The sequence below is a fragment of the Alternaria ethzedia genome (genome assembly GCF_023757985.1).
Source record: "Alternaria ethzedia strain BMP 0044 chromosome Unknown scaffold_53, whole genome shotgun sequence".
Lineage (NCBI taxonomy): Eukaryota > Fungi > Ascomycota > Dothideomycetes > Pleosporales > Pleosporaceae > Alternaria > Alternaria ethzedia.
This window is the reverse complement of record NW_026056246.1, coordinates 107,776-132,513: the sequence shown is the minus strand read 5'-3', so window position 1 is coordinate 132,513 and position 24,738 is coordinate 107,776. Positions and strand designations below refer to the sequence as shown.

The 24,738-nt window shown below is 55.0% G+C and overlaps 7 protein-coding genes across 7 annotated transcripts; 6 read left to right on the top strand and 1 right to left on the bottom strand.

Moving 5' to 3' along the window:
- Positions 1 to 95: 95 nt before the first annotated feature.
- On the top strand, positions 96 to 2,642 carry NPR3 (Nitrogen permease regulator 3; the record flags this gene model as incomplete). Its single annotated transcript, XM_049382238.1, has 1 exon — positions 96 to 2,642. The coding sequence occupies one exon, from the start codon at positions 96 to 98 to the stop codon at positions 2,640 to 2,642; it is 2,547 nt and encodes an 848-aa protein (XP_049228062.1).
- A 1,973-nt stretch (positions 2,643 to 4,615) lies between these two features.
- J4E87_010666 (uncharacterized protein) lies at positions 4,616 to 5,152 on the top strand (the record flags this gene model as incomplete). Its single annotated transcript, XM_049382237.1, has 2 exons — positions 4,616 to 4,721; positions 4,797 to 5,152. The coding sequence occupies 2 exons, from the start codon at positions 4,616 to 4,618 to the stop codon at positions 5,150 to 5,152; spliced, it is 462 nt and encodes a 153-aa protein (XP_049228061.1).
- Positions 5,153 to 5,346: 194 nt separating this feature from the next.
- COX19 (Cytochrome c oxidase assembly protein cox19) lies at positions 5,347 to 6,349 on the top strand (the record flags this gene model as incomplete). The annotated part of the gene is made up of 6 exons (XM_049382236.1): positions 5,347 to 5,352; positions 5,426 to 5,457; positions 5,568 to 5,636; positions 5,747 to 5,781; positions 5,897 to 6,011; positions 6,214 to 6,349. The coding sequence occupies 6 exons, from the start codon at positions 5,347 to 5,349 to the stop codon at positions 6,347 to 6,349; spliced, it is 393 nt and encodes a 130-aa protein (XP_049228060.1).
- A 3,339-nt stretch (positions 6,350 to 9,688) lies between these two features.
- On the bottom strand, positions 9,689 to 11,338 carry J4E87_010664 (uncharacterized protein; the record flags this gene model as incomplete). Its single annotated transcript, XM_049382235.1, has 1 exon — positions 9,689 to 11,338. One exon carries the CDS (start codon positions 11,336 to 11,338, stop codon positions 9,689 to 9,691), a length of 1,650 nt encoding a protein of 549 aa, XP_049228059.1.
- A 2,665-nt stretch (positions 11,339 to 14,003) lies between these two features.
- Positions 14,004 to 15,668, top strand: J4E87_010663 (uncharacterized protein; the record flags this gene model as incomplete). The annotated part of the gene is made up of 5 exons (XM_049382234.1): positions 14,004 to 14,226; positions 14,652 to 14,778; positions 15,168 to 15,232; positions 15,286 to 15,371; positions 15,516 to 15,668. 5 exons carry the CDS (start codon positions 14,004 to 14,006, stop codon positions 15,666 to 15,668), a joined length of 654 nt encoding a protein of 217 aa, XP_049228058.1.
- Positions 15,669 to 19,479: 3,811 nt separating this feature from the next.
- Positions 19,480 to 21,312, top strand: J4E87_010662 (uncharacterized protein; the record flags this gene model as incomplete). Its single annotated transcript, XM_049382233.1, has 7 exons — positions 19,480 to 19,593; positions 19,652 to 19,697; positions 19,753 to 19,859; positions 19,910 to 19,954; positions 20,069 to 20,834; positions 20,884 to 21,178; positions 21,234 to 21,312. 7 exons carry the CDS (start codon positions 19,480 to 19,482, stop codon positions 21,310 to 21,312), a joined length of 1,452 nt encoding a protein of 483 aa, XP_049228057.1.
- A 587-nt stretch (positions 21,313 to 21,899) lies between these two features.
- J4E87_010661 (uncharacterized protein) lies at positions 21,900 to 24,395 on the top strand (the record flags this gene model as incomplete). Its single annotated transcript, XM_049382232.1, has 1 exon — positions 21,900 to 24,395. One exon carries the CDS (start codon positions 21,900 to 21,902, stop codon positions 24,393 to 24,395), a length of 2,496 nt encoding a protein of 831 aa, XP_049228056.1.
- Between the last annotated feature and the right edge of the window lie 343 nt (positions 24,396 to 24,738).

Here is a 24,738-nt window from a genome sequence, read left to right as displayed (position 1 = left end):
ATGATGGTGAAAGAGCTGTCTGCATCGGGCTAGATCTCCCGGCGCTCCGCAGCTTCTTTCCCCGCATGCTGCACCTGCCCGTCCTCCACTTCCCAATGGCTGTCCCGCTGCCACCTGCTTCCAACCTCCACGCCATCCTCCTCGTCACCAAGTCGCGGTCACTCGGCCCCCGACTCGTCTTCCACTATCCACCGCTGTCACCTTCAGCAGCCGCACTTGCCGCCGCGAAAGACCCGGCTTGGTTCAGGCACGACACGTCGACGGCCAGCGTCGATTCGCGCAGCTCCGATAGCGAATGGGACAGCAGCACCGACTCGGACGACGACAATGACATCGAGATAGGCAGTCGCACCAGCGGCGGTCGCGCATCGGGGAGGACCCTGACCGGCCGCGTGAGCGACAAGTCCAAGCTGGGATCGGGGCTATGGGGCAAGCAGGAGACAATCGACGAGGAGGATGCCGACGACGACAATGACCAGGACGGTAACGGACACCGAGGCAAGGGCGGAGACCACGACTGGGATACCGTGTTGGGCTTCAAGATGGATGCGCTGGAGAAGATGTTGAGCCCGAGCAAAGAATACAACAAGAGGCGCTTCGAGCTTGGTGTTGAGAGCATCGTCTTCCTCGGCGCGCCCATGTTTGTAAGGGACGACGGGCTCTGGAAGAAGGCAAAGCGGAAGAAGAAGAAGCGCTCAGATCAGCAGAAGCTTGAAGATGGCGATCTGGTCAGGAATCTCACGAGCGCAAGCGACGACGACGACGCGAACTCCCCCGAACCGTCGAACGAACCGGTCCCAGGATTTGAGCCAGGCTACGGCCACGACTCCATGTCGAGTGGACCGTCGGAGGCTGGATCAGATGCACGCAGCAACTCGACGAGCCTTGACATCAACAACCCCGACATGACCATGTTCAACGTCGTCTTCGTGCTGAACCCACCTGCGCTGGAATACCAACAACGCGTCAAGGAGATGTACGAAAATGTCACGCGCAAGTATGCCAAAGCACTCAAGTACGAAGAGGCGCGGTTTCAGTACGTGTGGAAGGAATCCAAGCGCATCATCGACATCAAGCAGCGCGCCAAGGAGACGAACGAGTCGCTCACGGCGACATGGCGCAAGATTGTGAGCACATCACCGCTCGCCAAATCTATCGCTATCATGTTCGACGCAATATCGCACGACAAGATAGCCCACATCCACTTCGATGCGACGTTCAACACATCCTTCCAGATTCCGCAGGCCGATTCCACTCCCTACCTCCCCACCGCCATCGAACCCCAGATGCCAGGTCTATGGCTCACGACCTCGAACGTCATACTTGAAGACGATGATGCGCCTATGACACAGCATGCCGCCTTGCTGCTTCTGGAGGATGCCGAAGTGCTGATCAAAGACCTGGGCGGTGATACCGGTGGCAACGCCGCAGCCATCGCATTCTACATACGCAACATCATACCCACCAAGTCGCTGCTCAAGATCTCGAAGAAGCATAACATATCCGCGCACGATATGGAGTACATTGCAAGCCATCTTGTCTACTGGCGGCGGGCACGTCTCGTCGCTCCGCTATCACCACGCGACACATACATCGTCAGTCCAAACGCCGACATGACTGTTCTCCCAGCTGCGATATCAGTATATGCGCAGCGCTTCCCCACGTTGCCTACGCTGCCTAAAGTACTGAGCATGCTCTCCGGTACACCTCGGCCGTACAGGAACTTCATACCTACAGCCGAACATCGCGAAGCGTACATGGAGATCCTGGCTTGGCTCATGCGCGGCGGCTGGGTCACGCAGTTGCGCACATTCGCTTGGGTGCGCGTAACGCCTGAGATCAAAGCGCAAGTCGCAGCGGAGATGGAGCGCGAAGAGCGCATCAAGAAAGCTGAAGAGGCACGCAGGGAGTTGATGAGCGACAACGATTCGGTGGCGGACAGTCTGCTCTCCGACAAGCGAAGCAGCTTGCTTTCGCTTAACTCTGCGAGGACTTCATCGCCTTTGCGCCGCACGCGCAGAGATGCGGACGAGGAAATGGAGAGCAGCACGATACTGAGCCCTCGACTCGGATCGACCGCCATGTCGCGTAGCGTTTCTGCGCGCACGAGTTCGGACGCCGGGAGTACGAGCAGTCAACGCACGACCATTGCGCTTACGCCATCGCAGAGGGCGGAGTCGCCATCTCATCTCGGGCTTCGGGACGTAAAGCCTCATCGGCCGTCGCCTCTACATCTCAAGCCAACCTCCCCATCTCCATCGCGCAACTCGATAGTCTCGCCCACATCTCCGGTAGAGAAGCTCGCCCCACCAGACCCATCGTCCTTCGCACCCACCACCATTCTATCGCCACAGAAAGCGTCGTCGATAGAAGCGCGGTGGCTCGATAAGATCGCCCAAACGTTCGAAGAGACCGCGATCATTTCGACGAATCCCAGTCCGCCGAAACACGCAGATGGCGCGCTGGGTGGCATAACCGGTAAAGAGCTGCGAGAGAGCTGGCCCATGCTGCTCAGGCATCTGGATGGTAAGCATGCGATCGAGGATGTGTCGGCTAGAGAGGGCATCAAGCGGAAGCGGGTCGCGGTGCTGTTCAATGCGGTCAAGGAGAGAGGCTGGCTGGTTATTGCGCGGCATTGGTGAGTTTATGGATGATGTGGTGGTGGTGTTTGATTCGATACCCGTGTGTTGGTTGGTTCTGAACCGTAGTTCTCTCAACCCACTTCATTTCAAAGACGAGTGCCAACACCCCAGGAGCCTACGTGGTCGTTGGGTTGACTACTTTGCGTGTTTTTATCACGATGTAGGCTGCAGCCTACATCAGTTCAAGGAAAAAAGTGGACACCCTGGAGCCTACGTTGACGTTGGCGTATCTACTTTGCATGATTTTAACTCGATGTAGGCTGCAAGTCTCACTACTTTGTTGCTTGCACAATGCGAACCCTCTGGTTCTTTCGCGCAACAACGTGCTCGCTTGGACCATGGTTTTAAGATTCATATCCACCGGTATTATTAGTATCGCGCGAAATCCCATGGTCGAGCCTCAAATACTTCCCTTTGGAAGTAACATCACGCAAAGCTTAACCATGGCTTGACTTTTTGTGGAAGTTTCTGCTGCTATGCGAAGACTTCATGTATAACACATCCCCCCTCTCTTCTGTCTTCTTTCTTACGATCTACGAAAGCAAAGTCTGCTCCACAACAACTTTCCGCACCACTCCCAAGTCAAACCAAACCACTTCCCAACTAAACCAAACTAAACCACCAAAATGCGTGGTCTCTTCATCGCCTTCCCCCTGGCCCTAGCCTCCGTTGCCTTCGCCGGCCCCATTTCGATCCCGACTCGTGCGGTGCCGTCAACGCCTGACTTTACGGCGATGCCGCGCATGACCGCTGCCTCTGCCGCCGTCGTCGACGCTCCTCCTGCTACCACCACCAACACCGCCGCCCACACGACGCTCATCACCATGGCGTCAGGCCTCGAGCCCCGCAAGCACAAGCACAACCACCACCAGCATGACAAGGACCACTACGGCTACGGCGGCTGTTCCGAGTACTGGGACGGAAGGTTGATTACGAATTGTCCGAGTGTTATTGCTACTACGTACGTTCTTCCCAATCTATCATGCAAGCCGAAATGGGTTTTGTTCTTTGGGTTTTGAGATGGAGAACCTTGGAAGCTAATGAGAAATGTAGGCTTGACTACCATGGTACGCATCCGCTCATAACTCTCGAAGGTAGCAGGCCTGAATCCTGATTGCGAGGGCAAGTATGGGGGGAAGAAGACTATGGTGTGATGGGCTGCTTCAATAGATTTTAATGGATGCGCCAGTCGGTACTGTACTCGATGATGGGGTGCTTGGCGTTAGTTGCCAGGTTATTAGTTGTGTTGGGTTACCGTAGTCGCGTTGTTTCAATTTGACATCGCGATGTTGGTTGCTTCGCTTGATACTCACAGCGATGTGTGTAATTGCTGATATTCCGTGACTGAACGCCACGATACGGCTCGTTGATACCCATCTTACGATGAGAGGCCGAGTATCCTATGCCTCCACGAGGTTCTCACTCGAAGTAAAAGTGCTGCCTGTCGGATACGACGGTGTGATTGCATGCCACGCTCAGGCTACTCTTGACAATGTAGGACCTGCGGTTAACGATCGCGTGTTGGTTGGTCGCACAAAGATATTCCAGCGCCACTAGATGCGATCAAGGTATGCGCGATGTTCTGCGTGAATGAGCCGAACTCAGCAAATACGTCGGGTGGAGATTTGGGTGGTAGAAAAGTAAAGAAAACTACACCCGTGGTAGCCAGCGCAAATTTGCCCGACTCTTCCAAACCCAGTGTATGTGACTGGCCCGCTCCAGCGCGTCGTGTAGGAAGGTGCTCGATTAGACAATGCCGGAGTACGATTCGCCGTGAAAAGTAGTTTGGAAACCCGGTACCAAGGAACAGGAGGGCCACATTTGCCTACAAAATGACAACGTTCCCATCTCTTTCTTTTCTTAAGCACATCCCCTCACATCAAGTGTCTTTTGGCTACGATTCAAATCCCGACTATACCAACTTCTAAAAATCAGCAACGACTTTTCTCAACACTATGAAGCTCACCGCGATCATGGCTGCAGTCGCTGGCCTCTTCGCCGCTTCCGCTGTCGCACACGAGCAATGGGTCTACAACGACCACCGCAGGCCTCGTGCGCAAGGCGCAGTTCCGAAGTTAGGTATGTATCTTCTGCCGATAGCATGAGCTATCATCGCGGCTCCGCAACCTATTATGCTAACCCCCCTCACAATAGCAGACGACTACGTCCCCACAGCAGAGGACAAGTCTCTTTGCGCCCGCTGGGACGGACCCCGCTGCCTCGACGACGAGGAAGGCCCCAACATCTTCGACGAGGAAGAGCGCAAACGTCAGGAACTTCAAAGCCCTGCGGAGAAGCGAGAGGAGGCTCTGCGAGAGTTGAAGAAGATCGAGAAGATCTGGGAGGGATACCACGCGGAGATGCGGAATCTTAAGATGATGGAGAAGATCTACGAGGGGTTCAATACGCAGTTGGATCACCTTGAGAAGGTGGCAAAGCTTAAGTTCGGCAGGGACGCAAAGGCTTCTGGGGTTGAGAATGGGGGTGAGGCAGCGGAGGAGATGTTGTAGACGGTGACGACTGAGAGGGTCGCGGTGGCTTAAGATACGCGCTGGGTATGTGTTGTTGGAAGGGCGATAGAGCCGAAGTGCGCACGCGTACAGGTTATCCTTCTAAGTAGCGGCGTAGACATGGCAGGTGGAAGCAGGTCGAAATTGACCGCCGCACAATAGAATGAACTTGATCACAACAGTTTGGCGTCGGAATGCAAGTGTGGTGGAGAAGTCGTGATGTCGACCTGCCCTGCAGGGCGATGCACAGGGCACGTCATCCCGAGGTTGCAGCACTGGCCACCGAACGAGGCCGATCGCGCTAGGTTTGTCCAACCCTCACCCACCATCACAGTCACCACCATACTTCCCCACGACCATACAGCCCGACTACTACCCCACGGACCCCCGAAGTCTAGTCCATTACAGGAACCAGTACCTTCTCCGCCGAGATGAGCAACTTTGGAGGCGCCGGGCTTGGGCAAAAGGTCCAAAAGCCGAATCCGTGAGTTCTTCCTACATGCGCATGTCTCGTTTCGACTCTTGAGCACTCAGACAACATGACTGCCTCTTCCTATCTTGCAAGTCCTTGTGCTAACAATTGTTCCACTTCAGGCCAGAGCGCGGCTCCTTCCCTCTCGACCACGACGGTACGCTTCCCGAACGTTGACTTTTACTTCCGCACCATACCGTATCGGCCTAACCATCTTGACACCACGCCGCTATTCCTTTCCATACGCATAGATCGCTTACACTATATCCCAGGGGAATGCAAGGACATCATGCTCTCGTACCTCCGATGCATCAAGTCGCATCGCGGCACCAATGACCCCGAATGCCGCGGCCTCTCCAAGTCATACCTGTCATGTCGCATGGACCGGTACGTACCATTTCCTAGATTACTTCGATCAGCAATTGCTGTACCGTCATACAAACATACTGCGCCGCCTATCGTCCCATTCGCTGATATGCCATTCTGTCATTCCATTTCGGCAGCATCTGCCGAGTCGCGCATCCGTCCTCTTGCTCTTATTATTCCCCATGCATGATGAGCATATCGCTGACTATTATCACCGCATTAGAAATCTGATGGCCCCGGATTCGTTCAAGAACCTCGGCTTCGGCGAAGACAGCGACGGCCCCAACGCGGCTACCACAGCTGCAAATGCGTCTCAGTCACCGCACCCCAACGGCCAAGACAAACCTCGCGGAGCCTAGATACCGAGTTGTTGTTCGTGTAAAGGATGCAGTCCTCGTGGTCAGCCGCTCGGCAGCATCCGAAGAACGTGGCCGCACATAGACCCCTCGGAACCCGTCTCCACCCTTCTTTCCGAAAACCTTCGACGTGCCAATGACGCACATGCGCATGTGTGAGCACGCCCCATGCGCGCCCTGCAGCGAGACTGCAGATTCGACAGGTGACATTAAGAGGATGCCCTGATTCAAAACGGCAAAGCATATAGTGAGACAAGGGGATGGTCGGATCGGCGGCACTGGCACCCATCTCCGCGAAAGGCACAAATACAAGCAACTTGGACACAACAAGGAAAGCCCATGACAGCTTGGCAGATGTTGTAAACACCGAGGATACTGGTGATACCCGGGCGCGCCACAACAGATCCCATGAAAGACAAGGCAGCGCAGATAACACCGCAGGTCTATCTGAATCACATCGTCCCTTGTAGAACCTCGATAAGATAGCGGCGCAAATACACCTTGTTCACCGCTACACATCCCCATCGATCACCATCCCTCGTCATCCTGCCGTCGTAACCGTCAGACCCGATCTTCAACCGAGACCTGCAAGTCATCCCCCGCGAACCTAGATCTAGGAAACGGCGTTGCGCTGCAGATCGGGGGGTGTAACCGTCGTACAGCCGGCTAGCTGACACTGCCGATGGAGGCACGATGACTTACTCAATACCCTTCTTCCCTGCTGAAATGTCCGGCTATCTGAACATGTGCGATGCGCATCTTTGGTAGCGCTATGAGCACTTTGTTTTAGCGCTACTGCTGTTTCTGTCGCTGAAACAGTGTGGTCGTGTCTACGGGGGGTTCGTGTTGTGACGTCGGTGGCAGATGGGCTTCTCACTTTCCTGGGGGAGGGGGTGAGAGACGGGCGAGTGCGGGTTTGGCGTTGCGCAAGGCACCGTGGACATTTTGCGACGAGAAAATACGCGCTGAATCAAAACGAAAAAGCGTCGGTGTCCTTTGCTGAACATGATCCGCATGCATGCGCAGTGTTATGCCAGCTATACCGAGCATACGAACTAACGATTACAACAGCATAACTGTGCATACTATCATACTATAACGTAGCTCACTATGAACTACCAGAACACAGCTATCCACACTAGCGTGCGTACGTACGCATGTTACACGACAGATGTCAGTACCGATCCCAATACCCCAAGCCCACCTGCCGACTCCCTTGCAATGTCACAACCAAAACCCCCTCAACACCGATCGTGCCCCTCCATCCCCTCTCCTTGTTCCGTCAAACGTTAGAGAAGTGGCTATACCCCTTGTAGACGCAATGCCATTGTGTAGCAACATCGCGACAAGGTTCCCTCGCCAGTTCATTCTATTCCATTCCATTCCACGTCCTTGCTTTACCCCAACTCAACCCCCGCAACGGCTTTTGTCTCTTCTTGCAGAACCCTTCGCCGCTCGCGTATAGAGTACGGTTACCTGCATATTGCGCATAATCCATTCGCCATGGACACGGACCCCCTCGATTGGATAGCACTGCATCGTGAGCGAAGGACGTAGTAAGGACGTAGGCAGCTGATTGGCTGCGGGATCCGAGGCCGTTTTGCAGACCGATCGTAGCGTGCTTGTAAGCATATTGGCATGGGGGGTGATCTGCCGGCAGGAATGGCGGGGACGCAGGACGGGGTATATGAAGGGGGGATATAGGTGTTCCGCGACAGAGCGGACTTGGATGCATGGCATGGGTATGGGGTTTGTGATGTGGTGATTGCGAGGGAGGGTGTGGTTGGTGGGAATGCCAGCCGGGGTATTCACGTCTTTCCTTCCTTCTTTCTACAGGGTGAAATACGTGGGTATGAGCGGCTATTGGGATGGGATGCATGGACTTTCGTTTCTACCGAACTACCTCGTCCGCATCAAACGTATGGGAATGCGCAATCAAACCTCCCCCGTCCTCATCCAAGTTGTCCCGACCCAACCAACCTAACCAACCAACCAAGCAAAACTATTGTTTCTTCTTCTCGTCACCTGCATGTACTACTCATACACCCATATCTCATTCCCCATCCTCCACCGTTCACGACTCACCCCACCACCCGAAACAACCAAACACCCGGTCTCACCATCCGGAGCCGTTCTTCGGACTTGTTCTTTGCAAATTGCTTTTTTCTCTCTATGCCTTCGTTAGCCGTTGAGATGTGGGCGGGCTAGATTTGCTTTTTTCTCAATTTCCCATAAGCCCTAGATACGGTATTGTTGTACGAGATCCAGCGCTACTACATATGGCGCCGACGCCACAGCTTAGCTGACCAAGTAGTCCGTGTATCACAGTCTTTGCGCAATCTTGGAGATTGAATGAAGGCGGCGGCAAGGGCGATTCGCTCGTATCTGAGAATTGTGAACGCCATGAGGCTGAGACACGGGAGAGGCGTGGTAGAGACGCAGGAATCTGGAATGTTGCTTTTGTGGACCTTTTCGTCCTCCACACTGGCTGCCTGACGGGAGGACTGTAGCGGTCGCCTCCAGCGCCGAGTGGAGAGGGAGGGACGCGGCTCAACCAACTTCACTTGCAAGGCATGAAAGACAGGGTTATTGATGTAGATGAAATTGTATCTGGGACCAATCGGCCCATGTCAGAGCCCATGAACTGAAAGGCAGAACGCGCAGTAGCAAGAATTCCCATAGGCCCATCGTAACCATAGCAAGCGTTATTCGAACGTCTTCTGCATCTATCATTCTCTTCCCACCAACATAAGTGCTGACACCATAGAACGCCAACAATCCGAAACGCGCCGACCATGCTTACATGTGCCTCCCATAAACAAAACCGTCATTAAAGAAGACAAGAGTGGTGATGTGCAAAACTGCAGGTAAACAACCGTGACACGCCACATACATGCGAGAAAGATGTAAATAGATGAAGGAAAGCGAGTCGCAGAGCTGCCAGAAGGAGAGACCGCCGTGTACGGAGAGTGTCGAATACCGAAGCGCCGAAGACCTTCGTGCTCCGGTTGGTAGGCTAAGCTCGGGTGATGAGGAGCGGGAAACCAGGGTGATGATGTGCCACGGAGGGGTAGAACATATTATGCAACGAAATGGGAAGTGCTTTGATGCAGGCGAGAGCTTCATCCGTCCTTGGCCAGCAGAGACGGTACGCGCGCGGGCGACGACATGCCGAGGAACGGTCGACCGATGTGAGGTGTCTTTAGCCTCATTGTAGCAGCTCTAGCGTATGCATCAAGCAGGATGCAGGAACGGGTGCGGGGTATCGCGGGGTATCATAGTGAAGGAATCGACAACGAGATGGAAAGGCCGGAAGAACAGAGACAGCTAGTAGGCTTTGGATCAGTTCATGTCCATGCCGTACTCATCCTCCTCTTTGAGACTGGACCAGTACTGCTGCTGGTTCGATCCAGATCCGCTACCGGTACTCTGCATGCCTGGGCTAAGACTCTGTGGAGATGCGCCGCTGATAGGTTCACCGGCCAAGTTGGTGTGCTTGGGCACTCGGAGTCCGGAGCCAGGGCCTCGCGAGTATCGGAAGGTACCCGAGCCGTTCTTCTCAAGAGCCTCGAGGATCTCGGTCTTCATGCGCTTCTCGTCTTCAGTCTGTTCGGTGACCCACTCCTCGCCAGTGGCTTGTTGAAGTCGTGCAGCTAGCTCGTCACACTCTTGAAGCTTCTTGGACAGCATCCACATGAGATCGCGAGTCCAGCTGACAGCACCGTTGAGAATGTCACCCTTGTTCGGGCCCTTGTCCTTCTCCTCGATGGGCAATCCCTGTGTAATGTTACCAGCGGCCCGCCTTCCATTGCCACCAGCGAGAAGTGACGTTGCTTGTGGAGGCGACATGCCGGTGGCGCCCATGGTAGGTGACAAGGGGCCATTGTTGTTGATGTGCTTGCGGATCTTCTCGTCCTCGAGGCGATGCTGAGGTACAAGACGAGACAAGTCGTGAATGCGCTCGTTGATGTTGTCCCGTCGGCGACGCTCGACCAAGTTGTGAGACTCCCGACGCCGGCGCTTCTTAGCGTCTGCGTTCTGGCCAATATCGACCTTGGCGGGTAGTGAGTTGTGCTTGCCGGAATGCAGGACATCGGTGATCTGCTGGTGGTGCATGGTACCCTGGTGGGGTGACGCGGTGGGCGAGTCAATCCATGAGTGCGCACTTCCGGGAGTGCCGTCCCACTGGCCAGACACGCTCTTTTGATGGCGGTGCATGTTGGTCATGATTGGCTGAGTAAAGTTACCAGAGTCTGGCGTGCCGAGGTGGAGACCAGCCATGGCAGGGGTCTTTGGTGACATGGGAGCACGGCTGTCAGAACCAGTCCGGCTCATGGTGATACGCTGGCGCATGGATCCACTGGGCATGCTGCCAGGGAAGTTCATCCTCTGTGGTACTGATTGGTACTGGTTGAAGTCGAAGTTGCCAGGGTGGTTGAAAGGGCTGTGGATAGGCAGGTCGTCTGGGGTGTTTGAGTAGACCTGGTTCATATTTGGGTTGTTGGTGTGACTGTGGTAGTAGTCTTGCTGGCCAGCCTGCTCTTGGGCAAAGTTGTTGAAGGCTGGTTGTTGTTCGAAAGTGCCAAGTGACTCGGCAAGTTCGTCGTCAGCAATCCCTGCTCCGCCCTGCATGTAGCTGTTGCCGGCGAAGTGGTTGCCCATCATGCTCCCGCTCATGTTGAGCTCAGAGGGGTTGATGCCATTGGCATTCTCGTGCCCAGCGAACTGAGCGTTAGCGTATTGGTGGTTCATGTCAAGGCCGTTGTGACCGAGGAAGCGTTGGTTGAAAGACATCTCGTCGACTTCTTCTTTGATGTATGGTTGAGGTGATCCTGTGCCAGTCATGTTGAAGATATCAGCGTCTAGCACGTCGTCAGAGGGAGAGTCGAAGCCAAGGTCCAGCCTCGCAATCGGCTTTTGAGGAGAGTAGGAAGAGGGAGGAGTGAAGAGAGCGTCCGCTTGAGGGACAGTCAGTATGGTCTCGTAGTACATGATAGAAATTGACGTTGGAAATGACGGAAGAGGAAGTGCGGGGAAGGGGGGGAGAGAAGAGAGTCTGATATAGGAAATGGATGCACTCTAGCGCCGTTCTCATGACGGTGCAGAGTGGGGGACGTCACAAAGGCGTACTTACTAGGCTTTGGCATTACTGTGGGTTGCAGTATTCCAGGAATGTGGATGTGTATGATCTGAAACGATCTGTCGTCGATCTAAGCAAGTGACTAAGGATCGCGCTCGCAGCTTGCAGGATGATTGCAGCACGAGGCGGTCTGTGTCGCTATAAGGACCCTGGCAGATGCTTGCTATCTGGTGTGCACAAGGACAGTGCGAGCAAGCTGAGAGGCCTAGCTAGTGACGCCTGATAGTGACGAGCAAGCCTCTGATCTGGGGCAGAGGAGGCTAGTGTTTGTCTGCGCAGAAGACGTTAGTGCCATGTTCTGTATGCAAGAGTTGTCGTTCTGGGAAGTATCGCTCACCGGTTCGGGTCTGCTGGCGTGGAGGTGGTTGTGGGGGAGTGAGGGCACTCGGAGCTGTGTTCCGGGATCGAACTGAGAGCATATGTCAGCGCACAGTCCAGCAGTCTGAAGTGTTGGGCGGTTGAAGGGTTGGTTGCATGAGTGTGGCGCACAGCGAGGTAACCCGCGAGGCGAGCGACGGCGGACGACAGCCGTGCAGCAGCCCGGCGCTGTGGGGATGGTGGTACAGGGGACAAAAGCAGCGAAACCGTCACACACGGCCGCGGTATGGCTGGCGTGGTCTTGACGACGCAGGCCGAAGCGAGGTGCGGTGGAGTGGGAGAGGCGGTGGTAAAGGAAAGAGCAGCCGGACGTTGACTCACCTCGGAACTGAAGGAAGGCGCAATGGGATGCACCTGCAACACTCGGTCTCTCGGTCGCGGAGAGAAGGAGTGAGGTCGCTCGGGCGGATAGCTGCGGCGGTTCACGGGCAGCAAACTTGGTCGTCGAGGGTGGTGGTGGAGGTCGTGGTCTGGATGCAGCGGCGTGGGGTGGGACAAAGAGGTTTGCCTTGGTGGTCGAGGGCGGCAGCAATGGAGAGGTGAGATGTCGTCTTGCAGTAAGAGGCCTGGTGCGACGGGCGTGGTGGTGGGTAAAATAGCGGAGGTGGGATATGGAGAAGGAAGTCGGGGGATATGGCGGGGAGGGATCAAGGGTGGGATGTGCCTGGTCGTGGTGGAGCAGAGCGTGGTAGGCGGGCTGCCGTGCGTTTGTTTGGCAACTGTCTGCGGCACAGGCTGAGGATATTGCGCTGGCTGCAGCGGCTCTCTCTCTCTTGAGCGACGACGGGGCAGCTGAAGCGAGGCGTCGGTGTGGGAGGGCCCTAAGCCGGAAGGCGGTCAGAGAGGTGGTGGTGCTAGTGCGCGCGCCAAGCGGCTTTGGGCAATGGCGAATCAGCCTGTTTGACGCGGATCGCAGCCAGCGAGGGCGAGGGCTTGGGAACGGCAGAGAGTAGCACGGCGCGCCGAGACGATGCCGCTGCGGTGGTGCGTAAGATGGGGATGACGTGCGGCGGCGTACAGAGATAGGCGTACGGAATAGGCGTACGGAGAGGAGGGCGTCGTGGAGAGGTGGAGGGAAGCTCGGCCCGCGGTGGTCCGCAGATATAGTGATGAGTACTCCACAGGTAGACATACACTGAGTATGTCGTGAGAGGGAAATTATTGGACAGGTAGAGACGCGGCACGGCCGCATAATATACACCTCGCTGCTCTGGCGGCTCTTCGCCATCTCTCACCCGCCTTACGCTGAGTGTGGCTCTGCCTGTTGCCCACCCCGGTCCTGCGCCCACCCCGGCAGCAAGGTGTGGCCTCTTTTGGTCACGAACGAGGTAATCTTGTCTCAGCTACCCGGTTTCTACGCAGCGCTGGGTGAGGGCGCGCAATGTGACTCACTAAAGGGCTTCGGGCTCCTGTCAAGCGTCATCCATTGTCGACAGTCCAGGGCAGCCATGGCCGACCTGGCCGAGAGTGTGTGTGGTTCTCCAGGCCATGGTCCTTGATGCTTGCTAGGCTCATGGCAGCGGGAGACGATCTCGCGCTAGTCGCTAGAGCACCGAGGCGACGCTAAGGGTTAATCGACTATGCCCTTCACTTTCACCCTCCACCACGACGACTAGGCAGATCGCATACGACACGCCGGAGAGTTCCTTCCTGCTCTGCGTCCCCCGCCGCCCAATCACACGCGCCGCAGCCGCCCCCCGGTCCCTCGCTCCTTCCGCTACCTCTTCGCACCCTCTGCGGCCTCGTCACAAGCCTCGCCCATCCGTCGTCCCATCTGAGACGCCTGTCTGACATCTGCCATTGGCCGTCTGCCTCCTACACCGCAGGTCGATCATCTGCACGAAATCCTCCGGTCCGTCTTCGCAGTAGCAGCAGTGGCACCGAATCGAACAAACCGCTGCTGTGCCCTCCCACGACGCGCCCAAGCCACTCACCGCAGCGGGGCACAGGCAGCTACACATACACCAGCCAGGGTCGACGGCCGCTATCTGCTAGCCGTACCAAGACTCGCACCTCCACGGCTCTTTGTGTCGCCTGCTGCGGCTTCGACCAAAGCTTCTCCCGACTAACGCCCAGACGATACTCTCCCTCACACCTGGGCATACTGCGATCCGCTAGCACCTCGTGTTCACCTCCAACATGGCCTCCGCTTCCTTCCGCGACTCGATGAACTCGCTCGGCTGGAGCAGGAGAGAGGCAGACGCGCCCATCAATACCGCGCCGCCCTCCTTCCTGGGCCGCATCCAGAACCTGAATCCCTTCGGCGAGGGAGGCTATGTTCGACTACCCATCACAGAGGGCAACCCTGGCGCCCCTCTCCCAGCGCCTACCCGCAGAGAGGAGGAAGAGGGGTGGTTTGCGCGTAAGTCTACGTCTTCCATTGCATCCTGTGGCAAAACACGTCCACCTTCCTTACGCGTCTCTCTCGCTCCCCATCTCCACTTTATCTGAGATATACCCTACTGCTACAACCCCTCCCACTATAGCTGTGGCGCGTGATGTCATCAGACGACAACGGTCGGGGCTAGTTTCACCTGCACCGCCATGGTTCTTTGTCTTCCTTCCATGTTCTGTCAGATGGCATTCTTGAAATGCGCATCCCTCTAGTTGTGGAGATATCCATAATTCCACAGGCATCAACGTGTCATCTGCCTGCGAACCGTACCCGGCCGCGCGACAACCGACAATGTGACAGAAGGGAGTTCCTGCGTTACCACTTCGGATGCAGGACCCTCGCATTGCACACACCTTTGACTCATGTTTACGTCCGCTAACCCATACCTGCAGTGAGTCGGTGGGACCGATTGCTCGTGTTTGGTGGACTGCTCATTGCTGCCTTGGCAATGTTTGCTACTTGTATTGGCCTGATGTTTACGCCTGTCTTTCTGCTCAGGCCGCGCAAGTTTGCCATTTTGTAAGTCCTCAGCTCTCCTGTTGCCTCGTATCCAGCCAAAGGCGCCCTGCATGCAGCCTTCTCGCCAGTGGTGAGATCATACAAGGCGGATAGGCAGTGACACATACTGCATACGTCCTTCGGCACGGCTATGCGAACTCATGCAATCTGCAATGTCAAGGATCGCATCTTCCGCTCACCGACTGCGGACGTTAGCCTGCACGAATCCAGTCGCTTGACTCTCTAGCCACCAGAGATCGGCGCTGGACCCTCTGTAGCGATCATGCGGGTCCAAGGTTCGGCGCGCTGCAGGGTGCAGACAACCTTCACCTAGTCCAGACTCTGCCACGCCAAGTCGTATGCACATCACCTGAAGAACGTTAGCGCTAACATCCATGGCCTGATTGCAGATGGTCCATGGGAAGCGTTCTCTTTTTGGCAGCTTGGGGTGTCCTCATGGGCCCTATGCAATACGGTAAGCAGCCTCATTATCCGAGCCCACCACTACCGTCGCTGACAAAATATCAGTTCAACACCTCATTTCTGGTCCGAGGCTTCCGTTCACTGCTGCTTACTTCGGCAGCATCGCTCTCACACTACTCTTCTCTCTAGGTGTAAGTTCAAGTTCCTACCCCAGTACATTTATCCCTGCTACATGTCGACCCTTGTTCATGGCTGCCCGAGAGCGAGCCCCCACGCCTCCCTTATCGATTATCGTCCCCATAGTTTGTGTTTACTGACACTGTCCGCGTGACTAGCTCCACAGCACCATCTTGACCTTCGTTGCGGCTATCGCCCAACTAGTATGTCTATTATGGTACATCGTCTCGTATTTCCCAATGGGCTCCACGGGTCTGCGGTTTGCAGGACGCTTTGGCGCGAACCGAGTGACAGCTTGGATGAACGACTGAGTTCGTTGATCTGTGCATTACGAATGCTGTCTTGGCCATCGTGGCTATGTTGCTCTGTACATACAAGTAGGTTGACGCAACGCGCGTCAAGAATACCATCATCATGTCTGCCAGAGCAGTATATTGCCTCGACGCGAAAAAGACTCATCTACTAGGATGCATCCGATATGCTTCTTCCAAGCCCATCACGTTGCGTAGTCACGCACGCGTTGCTCTCTCCACGCCTCCCACTCGCGCTCTGTGATTGATCGGTCGGCTCGCAAAGATGTGCCACACCAAACGTCGCGAGCTTCAGAACTGGGCATAGACTGCGCAGCTAGTGCGGCGTTCAAGCAGCGTTTCATCGTTTCATATACTAGCTACAGGCCTATCGCCACATGTGCATTTCCAAGCCGACTTTCCGACATGTTCTTGACATCCACCAAACCTGTTCAATATACTTGATACTTGCAGTTCCGCCTCCAGAGCCAGAAGTGTGAGGGAGTGACTGACTTGACTGGAGGTCGTGGTGTCTCACATGGACGGCCTACCAGAATGCGTTAAATCAGCCCCTCGGATGTAAATGTTGATCATGCACTGTATCCAACCTCGTGGCGAAGTTCACTACAACGCCAGCCCAGCCTTAGCCTACGCAGCACTGGATTGTTAATCCGACTGGCCGTATCCTTGACTACGCAGTTCGTACGAGTCGTAAGTTCGCACCGATCAGCAACAAGGACGGATCGGCGCTGCGAACGGAAGGGAAGTTACAGCGTGGGTGTGTACGTCAAAAGGCAGGCGCAGAGTGTCGATCGAAGATCAACCCCAAAGAACAGGGTCCATCCCGAGGATGCGCCGTCCGTTTGCAAGGTGCGCCAAGCGTGCAGACAGAAAGGCGCACGCTGCGAACGGCTCTGACACCATCTTGCGCGTTACTAACTAGTTGGGTTGTTGTTGCATCGCGCCATCACAGGTAGAAAGCAGCATAGTATAGTAGTGGCTGCGCCTGGTTTCGGTTTAGACGGAAAGCAGGTTGGTTGCGTATTTGACACGGCCTACGCCTCTCCTGCGTACATGACTTATTCCCAACTCCCTTGTTGCGCGGTTTACGTTTCGTTCGCGCGATACGCGATATGTTCGCATGCTGCAAATCATGCAATCATGCTGCAATCACCCGACTGAACAGCCCTAGTCCTGGTTTTACTCCGAGAACACTACCAAACCTTGGAACTGTAAATGCAAGGAGAGATGATGCGAAAGCGAGGCAAGTTTAACGAAGCGATAGTGATCCAGGGTTCATCCTAGCGGGACAAGTCTAGATGGAATGACTGACTGTCTTTGATGAAGAGGAAGAAAAAAGGCCTCGTGATCTACATACCTGCACGACAGAAATACACCCGAGTTCTGGGCGTGGGCGGTTTATCGCGATCAAGGGAAGAACTGTAGTGGTGTAGTGGCATGGCTCTTCTCTAGACTGGGAGTGGGAGGGCGACCATCGTACAGGGATAGGGATACCCCGCATCGCCTGCATTGCGCATGCAAGCATGGGCGCTTACGCACCTCCGTCTGCACGCCAACCGCCACAACAACGTGCAACAGGGTCGGGTCGTTTGCTCATCAAAGCAAGGTATGCAGGTCGCAGCGCTGGTGGCCGCTGGGCGCATTACTTGCAAAATAGGAATGCGACTAGGCGTGGGCCTAGATAGATGGTGTACCAAGGTTATTGCGCGAGGCGGGTCAAGCGAGGGCGAGGCGGTCAAGATTGCGACTAACAGAGGCATGGGCATGAACAGATGGGGGCCAGCACTACTGTCTTTATTGGGCGCGAATCGCGGTTCCGATTCTGCACCTGGACGTACTATAGAGACTAGCCTGTGGTGTCGTTGACAAAGGAAGAAGCATAAGTTTGGTTCGCGATGAATGAGCGGTCAGAGATGTGTGTGTGTGAGATGTGAGAGCCCGTGAGGGTAATGACGACATGATTTCCGTCTCTCTCCCCGAAAGTTTACAGTAACAAGCTAGGTATTATGGTGATATCAAGGGCTGGGCCTGGAATGGGTAAAGTAAGATTTCGGTATTGGGTGCCGAGGGAGGTGTGCGGTTTCTATTGTCAATCTCACGACGTTCTGATATCTTGATTTTGGTTGATATCAGGTGCGGACGGGTTTGAGGGTTCGGAGGTGGGTTCCGTCCGTTGGTCATTCGGGCCTTTTGTGGCGCAGATCGCGTTTGGCATCGTGAGGCGGGATGGGCGAGTGTGGCTTTGGTCTGCTGTGTGCGTATGGACGCATGGTTTTGGATGTTGTAGGTGTAATCATGCGATAGACGCGTAACAGCAGCGAAGAAGGTGCTTACTTCGCTGATGCATGCCGATAGGCGCGGAGTCGCTTCGCCTTGTCGGACAAGACTCGCTTCACCTTGGTGAGATTACGCTTCGGGACTGTCAATACTCGAGCGTCTTCCCCATGCTGCTGCTTTGGGTGTTTGCTAGCGAAGTATGCTGAGGGAGGTCTCGCCACGTTCAGTAATCTATCACCGCTGTCTGAATGAAGACGAGCGTACTTGCTGCGAGTTCAGCTATTCTGTGACACGCGAAATTGCGTCGTCTCTCGTTTAGAAATCGCATAGGTAGCATCTGCGAGATCAGTTGTGTGTTACGACGGGTAAGGCTGGCATTTCAGCTTTCGATCACCATCGTCGTGCCGCGCATAGGCGAGGTCCGTTCGCGGGACTGATGTTGTACGAGATCTCGCCAGTATAGGGCTGACAGCGGATTTATTGTGGCGTTGACGTTTCTGGGCTGGACGTCTGAGAAGAGCTGGAGAAGGAGTGGGATGGATGGAACGGGAAGGATCGAGGTGTCGAGGGTGTGAGGGGCAGTTGGTGGCCTTGTTTTGGAGTGGTGAGATGGGGAGGATGCGGAAAGGTATGCGATGATGTGTTATGACTGAGGCTGACTGAGTGAGGATGCGCAGCGTGTCTCTGGTGATGAGGTTACCGAATCTCGAGACAGAATGGTCGGCGATGCATTGCGTTCACTGTCGCGACAACTACCACACAGGAAGTATTACGATGCGCGTGCATAGCCTCTCGACATAGATGCGTGGCCTTGATGCAACTTCATTATTGTAAATGGTAGTATATAGAAGGAATGCGCATCAGTCTGGCAACGCGCTCCCTACGTAGTCACGAACAAGACAGTATACCTAGGTACCTAGGTACGCCTTGGTGTTGAGCACAACTCCAAATCGTGACTCGGGCTTCTTCATCCACCCGACGACTCCGACTCGTACATCCAGAAATGCTGACTACTTTCTTACTCGAGGCTTTACAATCATACCCACAGCTCCACTGCCACATACTAGCAGCGAATCGGCGTGGCATGAAGTCCGCTCTTTCCCGGCGTCGCAAGTCCGTGGAGCTACCCCTCTTCGACCCTCATCGGCAGTTGCGCATCTTCACGCTCAAACCAACCTCGTCGCTGCTGACAGCTGGGCATGACGACGAGTGCTCAGCTCCGCTGGTGTCGGTGCCATCGCTGATTGGACGATTTCCGAAAGGATTACCAGGAGTGGGAACTCGGTCACCGGAATTGCTATGCACGATGCGGCTTCCTGCGACGCGAGATTGTGGGGTCGAGCAAGTGTGGGGTCGTAGGAACACAATGCCATTCTTCTTTTGACGCGGGTCTTTCTGGTCTACCAAGCTCTCGCTCGAACATCATCTACACTATCGCACAGCATATCTGCGTCTAGTCTTTCAGTCTAATCTATTAGTCTCACACCGATCTCATACAGTACCTTCACTGAACGGTCACAACGATAGCGTCATCATGCCTGAACAGCTCAAAGATCCAAAGGAGTACCAGAATATCTTCCACTGGGCGGAGACGCAGAAGGACGGAGCGATACCTTCCTTCGGCACGAGGAAGAATGATCCATATGAGGTGAGCTGACACTGACGACACGACATCTTGGAGTTCGTTGCTGACATGCGCCCTACAGTACCAATCTGGGTTCGGCAACAGCTTCGAATCAGAAGCAGTGCCAGGTGAGGGCCGTGTACATCCGGGCTATGCGACGAGAAATTGACCGATCTCTTCCAGGAACTATCCCAAAAGGCCAGAACAACCCCAGAAGCGTCAGATTCGGACTGTATGCGGAGCAGATGACCGGCTCCTCTTTCGTCGCTCCCAGACATCTGAACAAGAAGGTCAGTACCCTGTTTGAAGGAGGGTATATTGATGCTGACATGTTGATTAGGCCTACTTGTATAGGGCGCGTCCGGCCGTTGCGCACCAAGGATTTGTAAGGACTCTTTTCCTGGACTTCGGCTACGCGCTTTGACCGATCGCGCAGTCAGATTGATAGCGCGTCGAAACGATGTCTGATCACTTGTCTCATTTGCTGACAAACTTCTAGACCGACCTCCCCGATAACGAAGATACCGAGTCAAACTACCTCCCCGTGAACAAGCGCGTTCACGTCTCGCCCACACAGCTAGCATGGCTTCCGTTCGATACCCCGACAGATGGCGATGTTGACTTTATCTCCGGTCTTAAGAGTATCGCTGGCTCTGGCGACCCAACACTCCGCGAAGGCCTAGCTGTCCACACGTACCTCTGCAATGCGAGCATGAACAAGAGAGCGGCGGTGAACTCCGATGGTGATTTCTTGATCGTGCCCCAGCTAGGAGCCTTGGACATCCAGACCGAGTTTGGGCCTATGTATGTGCAGCCAGGCGAGATTTGCGTCATCCAACGAGGACAGCGATTCAGAGTCAAGGTTGAAGGACCGACGCGGGGTTACATTCTCGAAATTTGGGGCTCGCAGTTCCAACTCCCTGAACTCGGTCCTCTCGGCGCGAACGGTCTTGCTAACGCTCGTGACTTTTTGCACCCGGTCGCGAAGTACGAGATTGAGCAAGAGTCGTGGGAGATTGTGTACAAGCTCGCTGGCAAGTTCTTCGTCAGCAAGCAGGAGCACTCACCGTTTGATGTCGTTGCATGGCATGGAAACTACGTGCCGTACAAGTACGATCTGACCAAGTTCGTCAATGTTGGATCGATCTCGGTTGATCATATTGATCCATCCATCTTCTGCGTCATTACTGCACCTTCGCGCGACCCCGCAGCACCGCTCGCAGACTTTTTGATCTTTAGCCCGCGCTGGGATGTGGCTTCACACAGTATGTGCTAGAGATTATGCATACGATGATGATACTAACGGGTTTATAGCCTACCGACCGCCTTACTACCACCGGAACGGAGCATCTGAGCTCATGGGTCTGATCTATGGCGAGTACGCAGGACGCTCGGATGAGTTCCAACCGGGAGGTATCAGCTTCGAGTGCGGCTTCGTACCCCACGGTGTCGCTTACGAAGAGTTCAAGGCGGCAAGTGCAGCACCGCCGCCGGAGATGCAGATTTCCAAGGGCGCCGTTGCATTCATGATGGAGAGCTCGAGGATGTTCACCATCACCGACTGGGCGTGGAACAGCAAGAAGAAGCACGAGCACGACCCAAAGATGTGGTATGTATACACCGGTCAAGACAAAAATCATGGGTGAAGGCTAATCGAACAATAGGGACAACCTCGTCGACAACTTCTCGAAGCACAAGGACGAGGTTGATAAGATCTTGGCTGAAGGTGTAAAGAAGCTATAATGCGGCACAGTTAGGATTATTAAACAGATATCGGGAGCGACATGCAGCGGCGGGTCCGTGGATCTTTCGGTAAATCCTTTGTAGCTTTTGATAGTAATCGACCAGGGTTGTGCATACAGATATATGCAAGTGTGTAAATGCGATGTGAAGGAATGGGATGCTGCTCAAACGGGTTAGGCGGCGTTGACCCCGCGGGAGTCAGCCCCTGCCACAGCCACAGGCGGGCGAGTGATCTCATCGCTGTTTGGACACAGAATTGTCGCCATGACTCTAGACTGACCTCAACGCGACTGCGCCGTGTTGACGCCCTTTTAATGATTGTCCCTGCAGCGCAGCTCTGGTGAGAAACGCCCTTGCCGTGCTTGTTTTGTTGACTCATCGTTGTTGCGCACTTGTTCTCGACTTTTTGCTTGCTGCCTGACCGAATGCTCGCTCGTCTTATTTCATTCTCCCCGCTCCCACACATCTGCATTGCACCACCCACCACCTTTCGCTTACCTTCGCCTCTCCCACAGATACATCGTTCATTGCGAAGCCCTACTCGAACCTCCCCCACGTCTCCACGGTCCTTTCGATCGACCGCCATCATGGCGCACCGCGACCAGGCCCCGTATGCGCCCCAAGATCCGAAGGAGATCACCGAGCTGGTCCACACTCTCGAGGCGCACCAGGGCAAGAAGGGCAAGGGCGGCTTCTCCGTGAAGAAGCACACGTTCCCGCTCCCCAATGGCCGCACCGTCGACTCGTGGAAGATGAACGAGTGGGACTACAAGAAGGCGAACCTCCCCACATACGCGCGAGGACTCTTCACATACAAGAACCGCGACGGCAACTACGAGATTGCTACACGAGGTTACGACAAGTTCTTCAACCACGGCGAGGTCCCGAAGACTCAATGGAAGAACGTGGAGCAACACACGCAGGGCCCGTACGAGCTGAGTGTCAAGGAGAACGGCTGCATCATCTTCATATCCGGCCTCGATGATGGCACATTGTTGGTGTGCAGCAAGCACTCCACCGGCCCACGAGGCGAGGAGCTCAGCCATGCGTGCGCAGGTGAGAAGTGGGTCGAGCGCCATGTTGCGACGGTTGGAAAGAGGAAGGATGACCTCGCCCGCACACTCCGGTCTATGAACGCGACATTGGTAGCTGAGCTGTGCGACGACGACTTCGAAGAACACGTCCTAGCATACACCCCCGAGCAGGCTGGTCTCTACGTCCATGGCATAAACCTCAACCTACCCGAGTTCGCGACATACCCTGGCCACCTGGTGGACAAGTTCGCCGAGGAGTGGGGCATGAGGAAGGTCACATACGTTATGGAGAACGACGTCAAAGAGGTTAAGAAGTTTTTGGACAAAGTCGCCGAGACGGGCAACTACGAAGGCCGCGACACAGAAGGCTTCGTCATCCGGTGCCAGGCGCGCGAGACCGAGGGTGCGCCGTATGTGGATTGGTTCTTCAAATACAAGTTTGAGGAGCCATATCTCATGTACCGGCAGTGGCGTGAGTGCACTAGGGCTTTGATCGCTGGAAAGCCACCACGGTACAAGAAGCACGAGGCTATTACTAAGGAGTATTTGGACTTTGCTCGCCGGCAGTTTGCTCAGAACCAAGGTCTGGCAAAACAGTACAACGCGAACCACGGCATTATCAAGATGCGCGACGACTTCCTCAAGTTCCGCGGAACAACCGGTGCGGATATTATCCGGCAGGAGCAGCTGAACGGGCCTGTCGAGAGCAAGAAGGCTGACAGGAATATTGTGCTTGTCCCAATTGCGACTATCGGATGCGGAAAGACAACGTTGGCACTCGCTTTGGTAAAGTTGTTCGGTTGGGGCCACTTCCAGAACGACAACGTCAAAGCGAAGAAGGGTCGCGGTCAAATCTTCGCTGACACCATCTCCTCAATGCTCGTCACAAATCCTGTCGTCATTGCGGATCGCAACAACCACCAAAAGCGCGAACGCGACCAGATCATCAATGACATCTCCAAGACCGTGTCTGATGCCCGGTTCGTCGCACTACATTATGTGCACGATCGATCCAACTACGATCGCATCCGACAAGCAACACAAAAGCGCGTGCTCGATCGCGGAGACAACCATCAGACGATCCAAGCAGGCTCGAAAGGCAGGGGCGAGATTGTCGAGATCATGGAGGGTTTCATGCATCGCTTCCAACCAGTCGACCCTTCAGACAAGCCAGATGATCTATTCGACCTCGTCATCGACCTCGACCCCACGGTTGACTCGCGCGAGAACCTCGAGACCATCATCGCGAAGATGTTCGAGACCTACCCAGCCCTGTTCGCCGGTAAGGAAATGCCGACGGACCCCGACATGGACGCCGCCATCCAGTGGGCCATGAACGACTACACACCAGACTTTAAGATGGATCTGTCCCAAGGTAACAAGAACAACCAGAGGGGCAACCAGAACGGCCAACGAGCAGCCCACAACCAGCAAAACCAGCCCGCACCCAAGCCCAAGAAAGCGCCACGCATGGAGTACTTCTCCGTCCGCCTCGACCCCGGCCGCATCAACGCGATCCTCGAATCCTTATTCAGAGATAAAGACGCAAACACCGCAAGCATGTACAAGCAACTCAAGCAAAACAAGCGCGTCCAAAACGAGTTCCACGTCACCCTCATCCACCGCGCGTCTGCGTCTCAAAACCAGGCATACTGGGATAAACTCAGCAAGTTACACGAAACTGCTCAGCGAACAAACACTACAGGGACCTGGGAGCCAGAACTAGGAAAGTGCGACGTACAAATGGAGCGGATCGTATGGGACGACCGCATCATGTGCTTCGTCGTCCGTCTGAACGGCTCTAGCTCCCTCCAGATCGACAGCGCAGCGGGCACAACGACAGAGGAGTTGCTTTTCACGACTGTCAATCCTACTGCACACGTTACAGTCGGTACAGCGGCCCAAAATATCAAGCCCATGGAGAGTAATGCGCTTCTCCAGCGCTGGCTCAACGCCGGCTCTGGGGGCGACACGGGTATTGGTGAGATTAGCGTGAGGGGGAACCAGGTCCTGCAGGGGAGTGTGAGGGGCGTGTTGGGTCGGATGTAGAGTGACGACGATTCTTGGACCCTTTATCGTAGAAAAAATGGCCCAAGGCAACGAAGGAAAACGGGAAATAGATGGGCGCCTGTGACGGGCTGAGGAATAAGGGGGGGTGCTTGAGAGGGTAGGCAAAGGACGGGAATGGAAGGGGAGGAGCTAGAGGCAGCGGATTGCTGGACGCGGGGGTCTTCATGAGGGAGGAGTTGCATTATCTGAGCGATTATGGCATTACGAAGGAAAGGGTTGGGTTGGGTGGTGGTTAGCATAGATACCTGACAAGCATGCCAATGAATGAAAATGATATACTTTCATGTACCCATCTAATATGATCAATATGTACGGATCGCGG